General features: G+C 33.8%; 1 protein-coding gene across 13 annotated transcripts in view; it reads left to right on the forward strand.

The window, feature by feature from the left end:
• The window catches only part of MFF (mitochondrial fission factor), a 31656-nt gene that overhangs the window by 9315 nt on the left and 6006 nt on the right, over positions 1-16335 (forward strand). For 3 of the 13 annotated variants that reach the window (XM_077155323.1, XM_077155317.1, XM_077155324.1), the window contains 4 exons: positions 4148-4236; positions 7450-7524; positions 11214-11372; positions 15117-15149. In XM_077155323.1, coding sequence (XP_077011438.1) covers positions 4148-4236; positions 7450-7524; positions 11214-11372; positions 15117-15149 — 356 coding nt within the window. The remainder of the gene's footprint in view (positions 1-4147; positions 4237-7449; positions 7525-11213; positions 11373-15116; positions 15150-16335) is intronic. The other 10 variants (XM_077155320.1, XM_077155315.1, XM_077155319.1 and 7 more) reach the window with 9 other exon arrangements.

Here is a 16335-nt window from a genome sequence, read left to right on the forward strand (position 1 = left end):
AAAATCACCCCTACTTGAAAACCACTGTCCTATACCAAGAAAAGAGACTACAGGAAGGAAGCTTAAAAGACCTTAAAACGGGTTGTCTGAAAGCTTGACTAAATCAAGGGGTAAATTTGCAGAAAGCAATAGTAGTTAAGTTCTTAAACTGGCTTGAAGAATCCAAATGAACCTATGAGGTGGACCTGAAGTATGAAGCAAATAATCTTCTAACTCAAAGAGGATTTATAAAATCTGGAGGCTTGGCTGGTAGAGAGGAGATTCACGAACTTTTTGATATGCCTAATCTCTCCCAAAATTTGGAAAGCAACTCTAGGTCAAGACTACTGCTTGGTGATTCTGCCTATAGCAAATGGATAAAGCAGATGTGAATGAGTCATCTAATCTGTGCAAGATACTGCAAAATACCCACATTCCAACAACTCTCATTGTTCTTAGAGTAGATCAAGCAGTGTAGATGAGGGGAAAGAGACTGATATTGAAACCAGTGCCTTGTCTTAAAAAAGAGTCCTTTTTGGAGCCAGTGGAGAAAGCTGTTTCAAACAAGAAGGACGAACTGAAAAGAGTTGGGAAATGATGTCTATAAGAAGAAAAACTTGACACAGCCTTGAGGCATTATTACTGAGCCAGAGATTTGTACGCCACCACCATACACTATCAATCAAGCAGCAGTACACTTTGAAAAGATCAACTACAATAAATGCTGAGAACTTAGTGAGAAGGACATTAAAGTGCGAAGAGAAGATTGGCAATGCCTGTTTCAAAGAAGTATGAAAATGCCATCCATTTCTATAATAAGTCTTTGGAAAAGCACAGAACCCCAAATGTACCCAAGAACAACAATCACAGGTGGTCTGGAAGGAACAAAATTAGTTAGCTTATATAAGCCTTAACCTGCTTTTGGAAGAGATGAACGAAGGAAATGAATGTCTTCAGAAAGGAAATTATCTCCAGGCATGCAGCTTCATACAAGAGCTGTTGAATGGCATCCATGGGGTGCCATGCTGTACTGCAATCATGTACAGATTGTAGATCTAGAGCTCAAGGACTGTGAGAAATACATCTAGCTAGAGTCAAACTCATCAACGATTATGCTAGAAAGCAGCTGCCCCAGAAGCTATGAAGGATGACACAAACACCATGGATGTCTACTATAAGATTCCAGACCTAGTATTCCACAGTAAGGGAGCAAAGGAAGGTTGTCTCTATGATTTCCTTTATTTAATTGACATGACAACCCTGAGGATGGAAGTGAAAGATGACCTGAAGTGTAATGAGTGACCCAGACCTATGGCATATCCTAAAACAAATGTAGAAGGGCTGCAGTAGCTCAGAAATCAGGAAGCTGCTGCTATTGGTCTGATCACGATTTGGTTGTGATATGTCTAGCTCTCTTCTCTGCTCCCTCGTCTGTGGAAAGAGGAGCTAGGGCTATGATCATCAGAGTAGAGCAAAAGGGAGGGAAGAGGAAAAATAGAGAACAGCTTGTTGATATGTATACATATTCTTTCTTAAAAGATTCAGAAACATATACTCACATTCTTAGTACAGCCACTACCTCGTAGCCTTCTTAGCACCATGTTTGTTTCTCATAAACCCCAGCCACTGTCTCAACTGTTGTCCCAATAATGTGTTATTTTGAATTTGGGGCAGTGAGCACATTTGGAGAGTATGAATATCCATCTTAATTGTTATGCCCACATTGTTAACTCTACTTTTCTCTCTTCTCCAGTAAAAGCCTCATGGTAGTACAGAGATTCATATCTACAAACTTATTTAAAAACAGAAATGAGTTTAGAGGGAAAATACTGTGAAAGGCACCTGGGTAGATTCTTGAAAGAGAAATAGGTTTGAACAGGTTAAAGGAACAGGTAAATAAAGGCCCACAGGATGTTCTTATGTCCAAAATCTTAAGAAAATCAAATGTAACTTGGAATATTAAGCACATTAAGGGAAGTTTAGATCAGTTCTTAATCCACAAAATAGATTGTAAACAACATACATATAATTAGACACAGAAAACCCTGTAACCCAACATCCAGAAGATTGCTTGAATTTAGGAAACTGTATTTCTCAGCCTCAGGAGTGATTAAGTTTTAAATGGGTAATCAAGGCAGACTGGATGACATTTAAGAATGTCATTTCTCTGAATGACATTTGAGAATCTTGAACTGAAAAACCAACCCATTACCACCTTGAACTAAAGGGTGAAAATCCATTTTAAAATCACCATGTTTCCCGTCACCCCAGGCAGTGTATAATTGGTATTACAGTATACAAGTTGGTCATATTACAAGGTATACAAATACATGCTTTTGTCTTAGGTTGCTTTTTCGCTCCAATTTGGTAGTAATAATCACAATAACTTAATGCCCCTGCTAAGATATATTTGAAATAGTGAAGATAGCAGCAGACTTAGGATCCTCTAGCTTGTCTGGCTATATTGAAGTCACAGATTTAGTTGTCATCCTCCATCACTTCCTATCTTGCTTAACCTTAGTTCTCACCTGATAGCAGCAGGAATGGTTCTGATTGAGTAGGAAATTCATCTTGATAATATCCCTGCTCTATGGAAGATCTGTTCTGCTATAGGTAAACAACCACTACTCCGCAGTAGGTAGGATGGCAAAAGTATCAGCAGAGGTCTCACAATCCAATCTAGTGTTGCTGACTGAATAAAATGTGTAGCTGTTAAATTTTATATGATTAAATTGTTTCAAAGTGATTCTGATTTAACCTTAAGGAGTTCTTGATGTGTTGACTCCTTTTGTGTTTTCAGCAGTTAGATCTTCTTTTGTTTAGATGGGTAAGTGATCCACTTACAGTGCTCTGAAATTATGTACAGCGTAGTATCATTTTAAATTTTGATGGCATAAAACACAGAATTATTGTGCTTTGAATATGTTGATCTACTCCCAAGTCTTTTAAAAACATTTATAAATATTGATTGACTTTTTTAAAAAATCTGAACTTTTATGTCCTTTTTAGGGTTTTTACTTGAGTCATAAACCAGATGCCCTTTAAAGTAAAGTTTGAATTTTTTTTTAGCCATGAAGTTGCCATGGCTATTTCTAATAAAGAAAAAACATTTTGTAACCAAGCAGAAAAGGTAGTATTACCATTGTCCTAGTTACCTGTTGCTGTGTAACGAGCCACCCTAAACTTAGTGCCTTAACACAAAGAAATGGTTTTGCTCTTGGATTCTGAGGGTCAGGAATCTGTAGAGGGCCCAGTAGGGCAAGCTTATTTCTGTTCTACAGCGTCTCGGGCCAAAGCTGGGAAGTCTCAATGGCTTGGGGTCACTTTCAGCTTGGGGTTGCAGTCATCTTAAGGTTTAGTCACTCGCTTGTTGGTTAATAGTGGCTGTCATCTGAGACCTTAAGTGGAATTGTTGGCTGGCACACCTTCACATGGCCTTTCCATGCAGCTGCTTGGGCTTTCTCACAACATGGTGCAATTGTTCCAAGCAGCTTCACAGAAAAAAGGCAGAAGTTGTATTATTTATCGCCTTATCTCCAAAGTCACATTGCTTCACTTCTGCAGCAGTCACCAGCCTGCCAATTTCAAGGGGAGGGAACATAGGTCCTTATCTCTTAATGGGAGGAGGTCAAAGCTACATTTTGTAAGAAGAGCCTGGGAGATAAATTTTACTCATTTCTGGAATGCCACAACCCTCAAGCTAGGAAAACTCAGGGGTCTTTTGCCCCGTTTTCAGATATCCAACCAAATCTGAATTTGTTTTAACCATGGAAGCCAGGAACACTTATGTGTGATGCAAACCTATCCGTTTCCTATAGTATTTGCACCTTTAAAAACTCCTGTAAATTGTTCTTATAAATAATGTATAAATTATAATAAATAATAAATATTAGCTGTACCTAGTAAGCTTAATACTTAAAAAGGAACCAAAAGTTACTTTTTTCCATGAAGTAAATAAGCATTCCTACTTTTATCTGCATTGTAAGTTGGGAGTTTTAAACATGTCTATCTGTAGCGCACATGCCTGGCAGCAATTCTTAGCTATTTCTTGGCTAAGTTCTTTGTAAATTTTGTAAGTAACCTTGGAATAAAGCTCTTTTCATACTAAGCAGCCATTAGGTTACTGATAATATTTTCCACTTCCTTCCATCTCTTTTTGCCTTAACAGGTCCGTGCAGTTGGCAGACTAAAAAGAGAGCGCTCTATGAGTGAAAATGCTGTTCGCCAAAATGGACAACTGGTCAGAAATGATTGCATGTGAGTAGAACCACTCAGTATTGTATCCCCTTCATAAGTTTTCTATATATATTATCTTAGTACTCATCTTTTTCTAAATAATTTACTTCCAGTAGTGTTTCAGATCTGTTTTATTTATGTTTATATTAGTTTCACGTTTTTGCAGTCTTTTTATAGTTTTAAAATCTGACCGTTTTGTAGTTATGAGAATTTTTCAGTAGCATTATCCTCTTCTATGTGTATGAAAGTCTTCTGTATGTATGTATGATTTGTTTTTGGAATTGCCTATAAAATGTACATTAGATAAATTGATAAATGCAAGTGTTCAGTGATATGTAGCTTTGAAAAATGTTTGCCTAGCACATAGATTTAAAAAAAAAAGGAAAACACTACAGAATGTCTTTTTTCAAGTTTTTCAGTTTGTCATAAGACTGTCTACCAGCACTGTCTGGCGCTGCTTCTAATGAGTCATGATAAACGGTATCACTTAGGAAAGTAGAAGTTTTTTACTTTCTGGGAGTATTTTTTAACTCTCTGCTGACTGATTCATTATATTATTTATTAGGTTCCTTTCATTTTCAAAAAGTTGAAGTATGTTGTTTCAAGGACTATTTATTTAAACCTTTCTCATTTGGTTATATTATCATAGTCTGATCTTAAAGTTACCACTATAAGATGTTTTAGATGAGGCAAGTACTTTGTTGTATTATTAAAATTAATAGAATTTTACCAGTAAAATATCCCTTTAAGAATTGGTCAGACTACTGATTCCTAAACTCTGTGTGCTAATATGAACAGTAATCTTCAGAAATCTCTGGAAACAACAAAGGGACTGAATACATCCAACCAAGGATCTTTCCCCTGAGCCCTCTGGGCTGGGGTCAAGCCCAGTTCTAGGCAGGAACAACAACAAAAGAAACTAATCAGCCCTAAATCTCAAAGCCCTTGGCGATGATTGCTTTATTTAATAGATGATTGTTATTGTTTATGTGAATTGATATTTCTTCCTCATCAGTTTTTTGATCAAATTTCATGAGTTTATCATGGACCAATATTTGATGCCAACCATCATGTTAAGCTTCTTTGAAAACTGAAACCATCAGATGATTAACATCTCTCTTTCTCAGTTTGCAAATCTAGTTAAAAGCAAAACACTTAGATTGATATATAAAATAATAAGAGCACAATATAATTATATTATTTCTATCATACCATATCAAATTCTGTTTGGACCTGACTAAAGAGTAAAAGGATGCAGAAGGAGCTTTGATGGGTATAGGGTCTCTAACAGAGTAAGGAGGAGGTTTTTCTTTTCCATGTATTTTTACCCTTGCTTTGAAAGAAGTCTTATGAGCATGTTTCCTGGTGTTTCAATCAATAGTGAATTCTAACTTCAATATACGTTCTTCACTTCCTTATTTAAATTCTGTTCTCTTGTGTTAGATGCAAAAAAAGAATAGAGCACTTCTGACTTCTTGAAGAATATTGAAATGTCTCCTAAAGTAGCTGTAGTCATTCTGAAGGGTTATATGGGAAATAGTAAGGTAAAATGAATATATGTCTGATTTCTTGGAGATATATCTCCTTCAGGAAAGACTTTTCCTGAAAGATTCAACCATATCAAAATAGTTGCTTTTGTTTTTGTTTTTTTAATTGTATGTTCCCCTGAAAATTATATGTTTTGCTGGTTGGCAGTAATGTCAATAGGCCTATGGAATCGATTTTTCTAGGATATTTCCATATTAATGTTATAAATAGTGAAAAGGTTACATAGGTTTATGGATACAGGAGCATCATAATATTTAGTACCCTATCAGTGTAATTATATATACCCCTAAGGGCTTTAGTTCTTTTCCACTTCTAATATTTTTAAGAGCAACATAGGTTTCTAATAAACTTCTACTATATAAAGATGTGCATTATTTAGATCTGTTATTACTTTGACACTTCATGTTAACAAAGAAAAAAGACTATTTTAGTAGAGCATCATTTTGGTTTTTCTCACAAATTATATGTTATCGATATCTAAGATCAGCTGAAGAGAAAGGAAGAGCTCTGTTATGTATGAAAAGCAGCCCAGTGACATCTGATTTAGAGTAGATGACTAGTTAATTGTTCTAGTTTGCTAGCTGCCAGGAACGGATTGGCTTTTAATAAAAGGGGATTTATTTTGTTAGTTCTTCAGAGGAAAGGCAGCTAACTTTCCACTGAGGTTCTTTCTTACGTGGGAAGGCACAGGGTAGTCTCTGCTGGCCTTCTCTCCAGGCCTGTGAGTTGTAACAGCTTTCCCCGGGGTGACTTTCTGCATCTCCAAAGGCCTGGGCTGAGCTGCGAGTGCTGAGATGAGGAATGCCGAGCTGCTTGGCTGTGCTATGTTGTGCTCTCTCATTTAAGCACCAGCCAATTAAGTCAAACATCATTCATTGCAGCAGGCCCGCCTCCTAGCCGACTGCAGATGTAATCAGCAACAGATGAGGTTCACGTACCATTGGCTCATGTCCACAGCAACAGAACTAGGTGCCTTCACCTGGCCAAGCTGACAACTGAATCTATCACATTAATAAATGTTTTTGCAGTTACCCTATAAGTTCCTTCTAACAGAAAAGATTAACAGTGCTAGCTAATACTTAGTTTTCTCTTTTAAGTTATATTAATGACATTTTCTAGGTGTTTGATAAAACTGAAAATCTCATGTTCTGTTAAGTTGTGAGGATTTTTTTTTTAATGTTGGTAGTTAAAATAACATGAAATATAATATACATTTTCAGTGAAATGCTTACATTATTTAACCATGTTTCTTTTAAGGATCAACTATTTACATTTATTTTAGAAATTTTGTATGATAAGCACATTATGTATTCATTGTGGTCATTGTGGAAAAGAAGAATAATAAAGTATAGCTGTATTTTATCTCTGCTAAAGTAGTTATTAAACTCTTGCTGTCTCTACCTACCTTAGTCTTTTCTCTTTGTAATCTGAGATTGATTATGCATCATTGTGCATGAACCTTTGCCTGCCTCCACTTTATTTTATTCTTTGGCTTTAAGAATGGAAGTGCATATAGATATAAGAGTAAGAGGACTGACCTTTGTTTTCTTAATTATTTTCAAGAGACAATAGAATTTACTATTGTCAGCTGTTGACACAAAACTGAATTCTAACAAGTAGAATCATTTCTAGCTTATTTGTGTTGTAAAAGCTGAATATGTAAAAGAAGCATAATTATTATTCAAGGTGGCTCAGATCAGATTCTGCCCCAAGAAATAAAATTTCAAGGTTCCAGGCACCGATTTCTGCACCGGAGTACACGTAAGATTTTATCTGCTCTGCCTTTCACAAGTCGGAGTTGTTTTAATTGTGCTAATTCACCAGGTAATTGGCCTATAATACTCTAATTCATTTACTGTTTTGGTTTTTAGTACCTCTGTTTCATGATTTCTCAAACTGTCACATGTATTTGTTAAAAAAAAAGAATAAGTAGAGAAACTAAGGGGCTTATAATTTGGGGTGTACTGATAAAAGTAAAATGGAATACTTTTAAACATAAGAATCAAGCATCCTTTTTCATTTCCTTTTCTTTACTTTGGTTGTCATCTTAGTTCTTTTCGGATTCAACTTAACCAGATTCAGCGATCTCAATTTTTTTTTTAATTTCAGCATACTAGCTTTTCTAGTTTTATTTTGACCCAGAAAGAGAATGGAGTCTAAATGTGGTTTATTTAGACTAGTTATTTGTTCTAGTTTGCTTGCTGCCAGAAACGGATTGGCTTTTAATAAAAGGGGATTTATTTTGTTAGTTCTTCAGAGGAAAGGCAGCTAACTTTCCACTGAGGTTTGTTTGTGTTTTTAATTCTGTAAATTAAAATTGTGCTTGGAAGATTTTTTTAGATAATTAAGTGTACTTCCTTTAAGTGTGGCAGAATAAAGTGTGGGAATAACTGACCTCTATGTGGGAAGTATTTTGTTATCAAGTATAAAAATTCAAAGGATGCTATGGTTCTTAAACAGCAGGAGAAGCTGCAAGGGCAGCCAGTGATTTTTTTACTTACTCTGTTTCTCTTATGCTTCTGGAACTAGTCAGTTGCCTGAGATAGTGGTAAAATATTAAAGTTTTCTCTCTATTTAAAATTCCAAAATCAAAGGTACAAAATTTGTGTTTCAGTGAAAGTATTTTCTGCTCTTTTTTACTATTATCTTTACTATTTTTTTTGGAAAATCTGGCACCTCACCAAAAAAGTTAACCTTACAGTTTGAGAAACATTATTCCTTTGAAAATCCGTGGGGGAAAGAGGTACTTGACTTGGGACTTACCTTTTAATAATGGCATGGCTATGCCAAGTACATTTTAATTTAAATTTTAGTTTTGATATTGACTAGTATTATTTCCCTAATACTCATATACTAAGAATTCATGTAAGCATGAGATGGTACTGCTACTAATGAATTACCTAACGAATATCAGTGCTTTCTTCAAATTTTTTCTAATCTTTTTAAAAGAAAAAGGTAAAATTGAGATCTTGCTATTTTATAACTTTACTAAGGATCAATTTATTATAAAAATGTATTTTAACTAAGTTACTAATATTGTAACAGTTGTTTAAATGATCTTCCCAATGCCTCTCTTAGGCAATATGCTTATTTTTTTTACTTTTCGCAATAGTTCACTTGTCAAAAACAAAAAGTTACTAAAGCTAGTGGACAGAGATGGAAACTCACCTCTTAAAGTACAGTTTTCTTGCACAGTTGACAGCAGCACCAAACATTCAAACTGGAATCAGACCGATTGCTAAAATGAAGTTTATTCCTTTTTTGTTCCTAAATATGTTTGGTTGTTTGTTTTAAGTCTTCTAAGTCTGCTTAAGCTTAAAAAAAAGAAAAAGAGTTGCCAAGGTATTTGTTTTGAATTAAGATAATATTGGTCATCTTATTTAATCATTTCATCTGTAGGTGGAAATAAATTTTAACAGTGAAGGGCATTTAGTCTATACAGATGCTATCAAAAGTGATCATCAGTTTTAAAAATGCTTTCCATTCTGTTTTTGCTGTTACATGAAGCATTGCCATATAAATAAATTTGAAGTTAAATTTCTTACTAATCTTTGAAACTTTTAATTTCTTTTAAGAAACAGCCAGAATTCTTAATATGTTTTTGATGTTGGTCTTTTATGAAGTAAATATATTTATTATTGATAAATACTTAATTTCATCTTTCATTTTTCTACATAAATATTTTTTATTAAGCTACAATTAAGGACCATGTAAGATTTTATTTTTTTCATTTATTATCAATTTCATATGATCATACAGTCTTAGAATTGGAGATCTTTAGACTGTTAGAATCCAACCTCCTGTGTGTTCTATCTTAAGGATTCTTTGCAGTTAACCTAAAATTAGTTTATACTTGACTACTTTATAAGATGACAACCTCATTTCCTATGTGTGGACTAGAAATACTTGCATTTTTAGAACTTAAGTAAACGATTCCTTATTGTCTGTTTCTGGCAAAACAATTCCTCTCAAAGGAAGTAACTTTTCATTCCTTTTCAATTTTAATGGACAAAAAGCCATGAAACCTTTTTCATGGACTGGGATTTAGTTCATCTGCATTGTTACACTAAGAAAAATCCTAAATATTGACTATCATAAACTTTAATAAATTCTTTTTCATACTATATTAAGTTTTTATATTTATTCTACTTCTCTCATTTTGATCATCAGGACATTTATGGTTATTCACAAAACTGGAGATTTTTTCTTTCTGGAGGACTGGGGGAATAATATTAGATGGCCATAACTATGCTTTCAAAAAATTATCCCACTTATTCTGTAATTTCAAATAAATACACCTTAACTTAGAAAAGATTACAGAAGTCAAAATGAAAGATTTTTCTCCTTTCACTTCACAATTGCTCTGCTTTCATTCTTTTGGACATAGTACGCAAGGACTAATTTAGCTTAATGTGCTTTTCTGTGATCTTGAGAAAGAATGTTGAACTCCCATCCCAATGTCATTGTCCTCTTATTGTGTCAGAACCTCTTATTGTAACAAGCCAGATGCCAAATCCATATGTTAGTTTAATACCTCACACAGTGGATCATGCTATGATCATTAAAACAACTTTCTGAAAGTACTGACACTAATTTTTAAGAGAGTTCAGGTTCGAGTTGTAAAAATGGCTTCTTTCAAATATGGGAGCACAGTCAGGATAGCCAAAGACATTATGAATCCCAGCTCACACATTAAAAAATGATTGAGTTTTGTCACCAAGAAGCCCAGAAATGGTAGCCATTTTGATAATTTAAGCATCCTTGCCTTCTTTCACTGTATTCACAACATTGGGAGTAGTTTTATGTTTTAGTCGATTAGCTAGAGAACATATATGCTTTACTATAATTAAGCAATTACGATGTTCTTTGTTAGTTTTAGGAAACCTATTTCATCTTTAAATCAACATCATTTACTCATCATAAACCAAGCTTACTTCATTGTCCTTATTGTGAAGTATTTGAAATGGTATTTTTATGGAATCATTTTTGGTTTGTGTGCTCAAACTTTGACACCTGTGTACCAGGCTGTTCCGTCCTACCCTTTGATCATCCATAAGTTGAAGTGCAGTGTTGTTCAGTTAGAGATTTGGTTTACTGAATTGGAATGTACACATTTAATAAAGAGTGCTGCTTCTCCAAAGCTAGTAGTTGAGCAAGTTCATTGCTGTAGTTCTATTTCTATCCAGAGTTGTTCTTTCATATTCAGTTTGTTTATTTTGATATTTAGGATTACAAAGTTACAGATGCTACATTGTAGCCAATTTTTTAAAACAATTCAAATTGCTTATTAACATCTTTGGTTTGACTGTTTTCTCTGGGGAAAGTGGGAGAAAAGTGTTTAAAAAAAACTAAACTAATATTAAAATATAAGTGGGGAAAGTGCTTAGCTGAAGTTGATAAAAATCTGACTCGAGTATTTTTCTCTTCATTTGCTGTGCTTGTGTAAACAGTGTGACACCATCGCCACAACAGGCTCGGGTCTGTCCTCCCCATATGTTACCTGAAGATGGAATTAATCTTTCTTCTGCTCGTGGCATTTTGTCGCTTATCCAGTCTTCTACTCGTAGGGCTTACCAGCAGATCTTGGATGTGCTGGATGAAAATCGCAGGTGATTGGCCATCGATGACTCTTCCTGGTTTTATTGCATATTTTTTGGTTCCTTTATGAGTGGACTGTGGTGTCTTTTATGTTTGTACCTTCTGGTCTCTTTCTAAGATGCAATGGTTCAAAATGGCTTGCTTTGCTTTCTTTTAATTTGAAATTATTGTCCAAAATTCACATTTCACAAGATTATATTAGCTTCCCTTCAATCAAGAAAAGTATTTAGTTACTAACTGTACGCAGGAAGTATGGTGATTTTTTTCAAAGGCTGTGTTGACCTATTTTAAGTACTTGATTCCATTGGGAATGTGCTGAGGGATACTGTTGAATTGTGTATGAGATGTTAGACTGAAACCTATGGTTTTCTTTTTATGTAATCTTTTTATTTAACTATTTTAATGCAATCACTTATGATACTAGCATGATTGGATTAATAAAGGGAGCAACTGAGATTATTTCAGGTACCAGGACATTTTTCTCTTTCCTCTTCTTAGCCAGGGATCTGCAGGCATAGATTGAAAATCCCAGGTGCTCTTGTCTTTTTAATATTACTGATGTTTTTCAGTATTGTTACCTATCTATTTTTGAATGTCTCCAAGTAAAATCATTAGTATACCTAGACTTGTTCATTCAAATATCCTTTTTGCAATTATTTCAAATATGTTTTGTTCCTGCTTCATTATGACATAGTTTTTTAAATATGTCATTGGGGAATAGAGCTTTACTACTATGTGACTTTTATGAATATAGAATGAAAAAGTTGCTCATTGACAAAGAAATTATTAGACAATTCAGAAATTAAAAAAGGTGAAATTTGGGGAGCTTTCTTGGCATAGTGTGGGAAAGATACTGTTAGTTCATTTCAACTCTGAACATTTTATTAAATGACTCTGTGAGTTTGAATTTTCATTATCATTTTTTTAAATGGTTAATTTGTACATTTTAAAGAATTCCCAATAAATGTAAATTGGCTGTTCTAGAAAACCCTGTCTCTTATTTAGGCACTTATGTCTTACGGCTTGCTCTGAATGATCTTTTTCTTAGCTAAGTGCTATTTAACTCCCTACAAGTTCTGGGTGTTTCATCATACTTTGTGAGCACTTGTCCATACTGCTTGAGCAATGTTGAACCCACAGCCTTTCTGAGCCTTCGAGGGGTTAATCTGGGGGTATGCATTTGGGCCCAGGTATCTTGGAATATTTGGAAGTTGTAAAGAAAACAGCATGGTGTAGAGGAAAAAGCATAAATTCGAGAGGCCAGTCAGGATCATTCTTGATCCACCTCAGTAGATAACTGCATGCTAGTTTTGGACAAATTGTTTAGCTTCTCTGGGCTTCATTTACCTCATCTATTTTTAAAAAGTGGGAATAATAATCATACCTAATTTTCTGGATTCTTGTAAGGAATCCCCTTCCTCCAGCCATTTTTTAAGAAATAGTAATAAAAATGGCCTCAAATTCTTTATTTTTTGAGGTGGGAGAATCCTCAAAAGATATTGAATATTAAATACCTGGCACTTAAGCACTAATATTTACAGAAGCTTATTTTCTTCTCCCTCCTTAAAACATTTATTCTTCCTGATCTACCCTCTTTAACTTTTTAGTGACAGCAGGTTTTTTCCTTAGAAGAGACCAGATTATTAGGTCTAATTATATCATATCAAATGCTATTACAGTGAAAATATCTGAATGAGAAAGATACTTCTAAATCCTATATAGATTAAATAATTCTTAGATGACAAAATCCCAGGGTGTTAAAATTATTTGTCCTCCCTTACAACACCCATAATTCATTGCAGTGATGTGGAACGCATGACTTCTTTCTTCTCCATAATGAAAAAAATTGCCTAAAATTCAAAATCAGAAATCTTACTAATGTAAAATTTACTTTGCATCCTTTATTAGGAAAAACTGTTTGAGGTCTAAATGAAGTTTTATTTTACTTTTTTTTTAAGCATAATGAATTGATTACTAAAATTCCTTTTTTTGAGAAGGAATTTGCCCTTTTTTAATCCACTTAACTGAGATTTTTAAAATTCATAAGGAAATTATAGTAAATAACATTTTACTCCAACATATATATTGTTAGTTGTTACCTTGGATTCTTGAGGATTAGATTTTCATCAGTCTTATAAGGATGCTTTTATTATTGAAAGATTTTAAAAATTTTGTTCAAATCTCTTATCTAAATGTTGAACAAAATTTAATCAGAATTGTAAGTGCCAAATCATTTTTTATTTCTACTGTGAGAACTGTCTAGCTTGATGTTCAGATATAAGAAATAGGAATGTGAAATTTGGATAATGTTCTATTTGCATGATTGTAAAATAATATTGCTTGTAAAGTTTTAAGTGCTTTTATGTTCTTTGCTCTGTACAGTTTTTCCTTTCTATTTTGCTGCTTTCTGCTGTTATGCTAATGCAATATCTTATTTTCTGGCCTTATGCCATTCCAGTAGGTATTTTTAAATTAAGCTAGAACTGTATGGTAGAATGATAGACATGTGATAAAAGCTTTCTGCCAGCTTTATTACCATTAAAAAAATGAAGATTCACATTTGCTTGACGTAAGAACTATTTTTCTTTTGCACTTTAAGGAATACTATAAAATGATTTTGTGTTACTATTTTTCATTTTCTTGTCTTATACAAACTTAAATGATCCTTACTAAGCTCAACATGAAAACAAATTTTAAATTTTAGCTTAGTTATATGGGTCAGTACTGTGCATTTGGAAAACTAATATATTAAAATTTCAAATACCTGGCACAAGCACCAGGTGTGTTTTTTGGTAAGTGGCAGCAGGACTTAAAATGCTGTTAGATTTGGTCCTTGGCTGATAAGGAAATGCCGGTCTTTGGACACCTGTTAGAGATAGGTATTTTGGTCTCTGGTACAAATTATTATCTTTTCTTTTTTTTTTTTTTTTGTATACTGTATGGTGGGAGTCACATTTCGTACTTTTTCCATGTGACTATCCCATTATTGCAGCCATCATTTGTTGAATTTATTTATTTAGTTTGTGGGGGAGGGGGGTTGCAGAGTGCACAGGCCAGGAATTGAACCCAGGTCTCCTGCATGGCAGGTGAAAATGCTACTATTGAATTACCAGTGCACCCCCTAACTATTAACATTTTAAAAAGAAATTTCCTATGTAAAAAATATTATTTAAATATTGATAGATGAGTCACATTTAGCACACTTAAGTTTTCTTTTTAGGAGGGCCTTGATTGTTTTTATACAGTTTTTCTTTAGCAGATTATATTAACTTTGAGTGAATAAAATAAGAAAACAGTATGTGTGACTAATTTACATTTATTGCAGGTATCCCTATAAATATATAATTCAAAATACCTAGAATTACAAAGTTGCAGTTGGTACAGTTTTTGTTCTTTGTTACTTGTCTTTTTAAAAAATGTTTATAATTCCTGATCCCTCAACTAGTCCCCAAACTATTTATTTACTGTAGCAGTTTACATTTCTATAGCAAAGTAACACATATTCTTTGTCAGATAATATATTTGTTTAAAAATGTCATTATCCAAGTTAACACGATAACTTGTAGCTTGGATTCCTTTTTTTTTTTTTTCTCATTCTAATTACAAAACATACTGTGAACATACTAGTTACCAAACTTGAAAAGACTGTTTATATGTATTAAATCATACTTATGATAGAAAGTGGTACTTGAAGTTTCTAACTTTGCCAAAATGCCTGTCTAATTTACTTTTATATTATATGTGTCAATTACCAGTGTGAGAAGACAAAATGAAATACGTTGTGAAAGGTAACTGTATGATTTTCTGGCTCTGCATTATAAAAGGGAAATCTCTGTGGTGGAATATATTGAATATCGCAGATCCATTTGAGCATATTAATATGCATTTTTAAATTATATATTAGGTAACATGTGGCAGTGCTTATTTAGTTAACCATTCTCATGTTAGTGTTACTTAACCCTTAATGTTAGTATGATTAATTAGCGGTTTTCTTAATACTACAGAATAAATATATCAGTAGGATAGAATGAATTTAAAACCTGTCTCAAGTGTATGTGAAGTCTCACAATTCTTTAGCTAACAAAATGAACATGTAATGTGTCTCCCAGAAAGTCTCAGAATCCCTGTAGGCTCTGGAAATTTCTTTAAGTACCAATAGTGCATTTAGGAAATATAAAAGATAAACATTAAAATTTTCTTGTATAAATTGGCTTTTCAGAAAATAATTTGTGCTGTATCAACATTTCATGAGTGCATTTGGTATGAAGCATTTACTATAATTAAGAATTTCCTTGATCCTTCAATTCCGGCAAAACCTGATCTGTTACTTAGAGAATGAGATATTCAAAATAGAATTTACTAATTCTCAAAATTCTTGTGTGGATCCTATACCCTTAATCTCCTTCCTGTGGTTGGTAAATATTGCTGATGACTTTTTGAGTAGTTGACCAGTGAACATGCAGAGCTTTGTTTTGTGATTTTAAAAAATAAAATTTATTTGAAAGGTTACTGCTTATCTAGGTAGAGAACTAATTGTCCTCTAGAACCAAAGTATGTACTGAGACTGAGTGAAAATCCCCACAAAGTTTTCCAGTGCACCTTCGTCTTCATTTCCAGTAGCCCTGTATGTCACTCCTGGTTGTTGCTCAAGATCAGACTCACTCATATTGGATTGCATTCCCAGTAATGTGTTCTAGTTAAATTTAAATCTTCAAAACATATCTGTGAACTTCTCAGCCCCAGAACAATGGTTTGCGGTTTTGCTTTGAGAACTGAGATTTGAATGAGATATAGGTATAGTAAGACATTGGGCAATAATCAAAATTAATGAGGTGAAAGGGAAGGGATTATGAGAAACAGGAGTTACTTGAAATGTAGAGTTTTCGGGTTTGAGCTGTTGGCATCATGAGAGAGCAACTAACTGGTTCTTGACACACTTTTAAAGTTGCTAGTGATTTTTTTTTCCAGCTAGAA

This window comes from Tamandua tetradactyla, chromosome 3, assembly GCF_023851605.1.
Source record: "Tamandua tetradactyla isolate mTamTet1 chromosome 3, mTamTet1.pri, whole genome shotgun sequence".
NCBI lineage: Eukaryota > Metazoa > Chordata > Mammalia > Pilosa > Myrmecophagidae > Tamandua > Tamandua tetradactyla.